The following is a 4664-nucleotide window of genomic DNA, read 5'->3' on the forward strand; positions in this document are numbered from 1 at the left end:
GCAAGTTGTAAGTGTCCACAAGGTGTCGCAAAAACAGAAAAGGACTATATTTTAATTAAGAAATTTACACACACACACACACACACACACACACACACACACACACACACAACACACACACACACACACACACACAACACACACACACACACACACACACACACACACACACACACACACACACACACACACACACACACAATATTGCTTGCCTAGCTATGATATTACATGCATACGACTTACCTAGCGTGTACAGTAAACGATTGTGTAAAGTCGCATAGCATGCAGAACAACTAGACTGACTCAGACTGCAAGGCTCATTCTTACTGCATGCTGTAAGTAATAAATTACTTTAGTATCTAGATTAAGTTAATTAATTTGAAGCTGAGTGTGACTCTAGCAAAAAAATCTACTGCTTTCACGCCTACCTCATGATCATGTGCAAATTTGACAACCATCTGTGTTTGTACATGTTTGAAGTCGATCTACGGTTGTAGAACATGCCTACGTGCACGTGTGTGTGTGTGGTAGCTACGTTGCCTGTCATGATCGGATGTTGCTAAAGACAGTACAGTCTACAGGAAAGAGCCGGTTAGACGTGCAATCCGCCCTCTGGATGACCTCCAAGTCGAACACTCATCCGGGTCTCACCAGACAGCTGGATTACAGTAGGCGAAGTTCGAACTCAATATGACTGCACTGGAGGCTTCAAGCGATGTCAGAATTGTGATAAAGAAAGGCTTTCTAAGCAAGTCCTCACGTGGTGTAAGCTAGCTACTGTTTAGTAGTTTTCCATGCCTAGAGCTAACCGCATGTCGTGTGTAAGCTGGATTGCAATAAGGCACGCACTTACCGCATTTGGGGCTGTTAGCATAATATCTAAGTTTTCTTTCAGTGTTGTGGGTGGGTCAATGTACTAATCGGTTTTGTGTGTATCTAGACAAGTTTGATGGGGAACCACTACTGGAGGTCGCGGTTTTTCTCACTGGAAGCTCGCTATCCTTGCAACGCAGTACCGGGACCAGGTAAGATATCGCAGATTGCACTCACGTTGAAGTCGTTAGGATCTACATGCTGAATGAATGACGGGGCGATTGTGGTTTGCCATGCTGGTCCACTACACGTTTACTTACACGTTTACTAGACGGACAGCCATGACGTAGTGCAGACGAACATGTGACAATTTTGTATTGGTTTGTACTTTCGTGTTTTGAAGGAAACACCTTAATTAAATTATTTAACTTGAATTTTTGGTACAGTAATGTCTGTTCTTCAAATTGATGTTAACTTATTATCAGCCTGGTTCAGAGACAATTTGATGATGCTAAATGGAAAGAAATCGAAATTGGTTCTATTTTGAAAATTTCGTGATACAATTGATCGTTCTTCTTTATTAATTACTGTGGATGACGTTGCTCTCAAACCAGTAGACTCTGCAAAATATCTGGGTGTTATTTTCGATCACCATCTGAATTGGCGTCCCCATTTGAGTTCCGCTGTGAAGGAAAGTTGCGCGAAAATTAGGCGTTTTATACAGGTCATTCAAATTACTCAATGTTCCTGCTCGTGTGGCGTTTGTGCGATCGATTATTCAACTGGATTTTGACTACTGTTCTTCTATTTGGAATGATGGTTCTGCTGGTATTTCGGCTAAGCTTCAGAGAATTGAAAGAGATGTCTACGAGTCCTCGATGGTCGTCATGGTAGGGAGGCTATTGGTGATATTTCACCTATACTTGCAAAAATGGCCTGAGCACCTGCAAGACACGTCTGCTTTCTACTTAGGATCTCTAGCTCATCGCTGTTTCTATTCGCTGGCTCCCAGCAAAATTTGTTTTTGATTCGAGAAGGCAGACATTAGCAGCATGTATGACACGCGTCTCTCAGCGTCAGTAGTCATCCTCTCATGGTCGCACACTGAAGCCCTGCGCCGTACCTTCTTCTATCGGGCCCAGTGTTTCTGGAACTCGCTCCTTTCCTCATTGAGAACAATTTCAAATAGAGTAGTGTTTAGATATCGCCTAAGGAAATATATCTGTATGCTTGATTAGATTTAGCGTAGTTAATAGTGTAAATAGTTTCTTGTAAGCACGGTTTTCGGAAGATCGGCCACTGTGTCGAGGGATTCCCGTCGTAAAATAAAGTCTCAATCAATCAATCAAAAATGCACACTACATCTAACTAGCACATCAGGGACGTTTAGCTATGTAATAACTATGTAATGAGCCTTAGGGTGTATGTAGTTTGTAATTGTCACGTGACTGAGCTATTTGCTTTAAAAATTAAGCATTTCCGGTGTGAGTAGCTGTGATTGTATGCTTAGTAGGTGTGTGTGTGTGTGTGTGTGTGTGTGTGTGTGTGTGTGTGCACGCGCGCACTGTAGCTATGTGTGTGACTACAAAAAAGCAATCATTTTCCCCAACTCACTAAAATTGTAAGCGATAACCAAGACGACATGCCCCCTAGGTCTTAAATTCGATGATACCAGACAGTTTTAGCTGGCCACCTGTACAGTTGAGTTGATTGGTTTGATGTCTTCCTGTTGCAGAGCATCTTTCATTTCTGTACACCATCAAACATTCAGAACTTAAACAAATTGATCTGCAAAACTGCACTCCGGATGATGTTGAAGTGGTAACAGAAGAGGAGTGTCAAGAATCAAGAGACACAAGAATTAGAAAAAGAGAACACTTGTTTGCTATCAATGGCGTGGAAGAAGGAAAAGGCCCCAGGAGATACTACCTGGAAGCAATCAATCACGAAGACATGATGTCATGGGTATGTAGGCTGAAGGAGTACCTTTCGAGAGGTATGCTAATTTTCACTATGTTCTAAAATTAGTCAGTAGTGGTCTGATGCACTGCATCTTGTGCCATACCAGAGCTCCGTTGTGGTTTCTAGTGTATATGCCCTTTTGTATTGTAGATCAATCATTTGCTGTGTATGTTGAACCAAATCAGGGCATACAAGCAGGCAATGCCTTGCTCACCTTTCGAGACAACTGCCTGGTTCTGCTAAGTGTGCTTGGCAATTTTCCACTGGGAGTGTGGCAACTGATAAAGCTGGTCTCGTTTGGTCTTGAAGGGCAAACATTGTGGTTTAACACTGAGCAAACAAGACCACCAACAACTTTGCAAGAAATCAAGAACCTTACACTGTCTGACGTGGAAGACTACATCACTTTAGTAGTTGAATCTCAACATACAGGGCCGAGAATCATAAACAAATTGATTCAACTGATTCAAGACGGAATGAACAGAGCTGTGGTGATTAAGCGGGGACCAGGAATGGCATACACTGTAAAGGATGATAGAAGCAAGTTGGAAACATCTCAGATGGAAGCAAGTGAAGGAGCAAGTCACACGCAGTTAAAAATTCCAAAGCCAGTATACAGTAGGTGCTCTACAAGTGCTCCTACTTCTCCTTCGTTGGCTCATAAGAAGATGACATGTTTTGAGTGTGGAGACACTGTTGTACCATACCATGTAACCAATTTGTTAGTTAGAAGCAGGGCTTTGGACGACGAAATTGATCAGCAAATCAATAAGAGAATAGGTGTACAAAAGAAAATTCAACAGAAAAAGGCTGCATCATTGCCACGGCTAAGGAGAAAAGTTTCTCAAGTTTACTTCAGCAAGACAAGTAAAGCTGACACTGCTAGATTTGTTAGAAGACAAACAGGTATATACAATGCTGACCAAAAGAAAGGAGAGAGTACAGCAAATGATGATAGTGATGTTGAAGATGATGACTATGACGACGAAGATGATGATGATGATGATGATGATGATTATGATGATTATGATGATAATAGACAAGCAAGAGAGACAGAGGAGGAAGACACAGATAATGATAAACATGAAAGAGAAAATGATGTCAAAGCAACACTACCAAGTAGCAGTGAGCATAGACAGTCCGTAGACTCTTCACTATCTCGGAAAATCAGCAGCTGCAGCAGTGAAGATTACACTCCAATGGCCCTAGTCCTTGATAATTTTGACAGCCCGCTGTCACATCCAGAAGAGGAAGACGCATCTAGTGAAAGCGATGAATACGTTAATATGAGCTTTGAAAGATCACCTAGTGCAAATGATAAAGAATACACAATGGATGAAATTAGAAATGGAATATCACAATGACCTCTTCTCAATGTTTAAGAGTTGCTGATACAGGAAAATTGAGTGGCATTTCCATTTGTCCATACATCAATTGTATATAACCATATTTAGTAATCAAGTAGCACCAACATGAGCAAAGAAGATACTTCTCCATATCTACATGTAGTATTGGTACTAACTACCGGTATTGGCACTGACTAGCACAGCTTACAGCTTCTAACGTACGTATAATTGTATATTCAATGATGGTACAGTGGCAATTCAGTAGAAAGAGGTCCAAATACATCATCCTGTTTGAACAGTCTGCAGCCAAGGTGGATCTGATCAGTAATTTTAAATGATCATGTGACCAAGGGTAGCCCAGTGTTGTTGTAAATTTGCAGTGTACATGCACACATTACAGAATATGTACTTGCAGAGTAGTTTATTCAAAACTAGTAGAACTGGTTGGCTTTCTTTCTTGCTTCTATTTGACCTACTAAAAGAGGACAATTCTTAAGACTTCCATTCATTTCCCCTCTCTCCAAAGTTCACTGTCCGTATTGA

The 4664-nt window shown here is 41.3% G+C and overlaps 1 protein-coding gene across 1 annotated transcript; it reads left to right on the top strand.

Annotated features, from left to right (window-relative positions):
* The first annotated feature begins 508 nt into the window (after positions 1–508).
* LOC134196731 (uncharacterized) lies at positions 509–4270 on the top strand. Its single transcript, XM_062665952.1, has 4 exons — positions 509–765; positions 941–1025; positions 2549–2809; positions 2926–4270. Exons 1-4 carry the CDS (start codon positions 691–693, stop codon positions 4137–4139), a joined length of 1635 nt encoding a protein of 544 aa, XP_062521936.1. The 5' UTR covers positions 509–690; the 3' UTR covers positions 4140–4270.
* Positions 4271–4664: the final 394 nt, after the last annotated feature.

This window comes from Corticium candelabrum, chromosome 21 (genome assembly GCF_963422355.1).
Source record: "Corticium candelabrum chromosome 21, ooCorCand1.1, whole genome shotgun sequence".
Lineage (NCBI taxonomy): Eukaryota > Metazoa > Porifera > Homoscleromorpha > Homosclerophorida > Plakinidae > Corticium > Corticium candelabrum.

What these genes read in the sequence shown, in the direction of transcription:
- LOC134196731 (XM_062665952.1), top strand. Translation starts at nt 691, where the DNA reads ATGACTGCACTGGAGGCTTCAAGCGATGTCAGAATTGTGATAAAGAAA. An exon ending in TAAGCAAGTCCTCACGTGGT is followed by an intron (nt 766 to 940) that starts GTAAGCTAGCTA and finishes GTGTGTATCTAG; the next exon opens with ACAAGTTTGATGGGGAACCA. An exon ending in GAAGGAGTACCTTTCGAGAG is followed by an intron (nt 2,810 to 2,925) that starts GTATGCTAATTT and finishes TTTGTATTGTAG; the next exon opens with ATCAATCATTTGCTGTGTAT.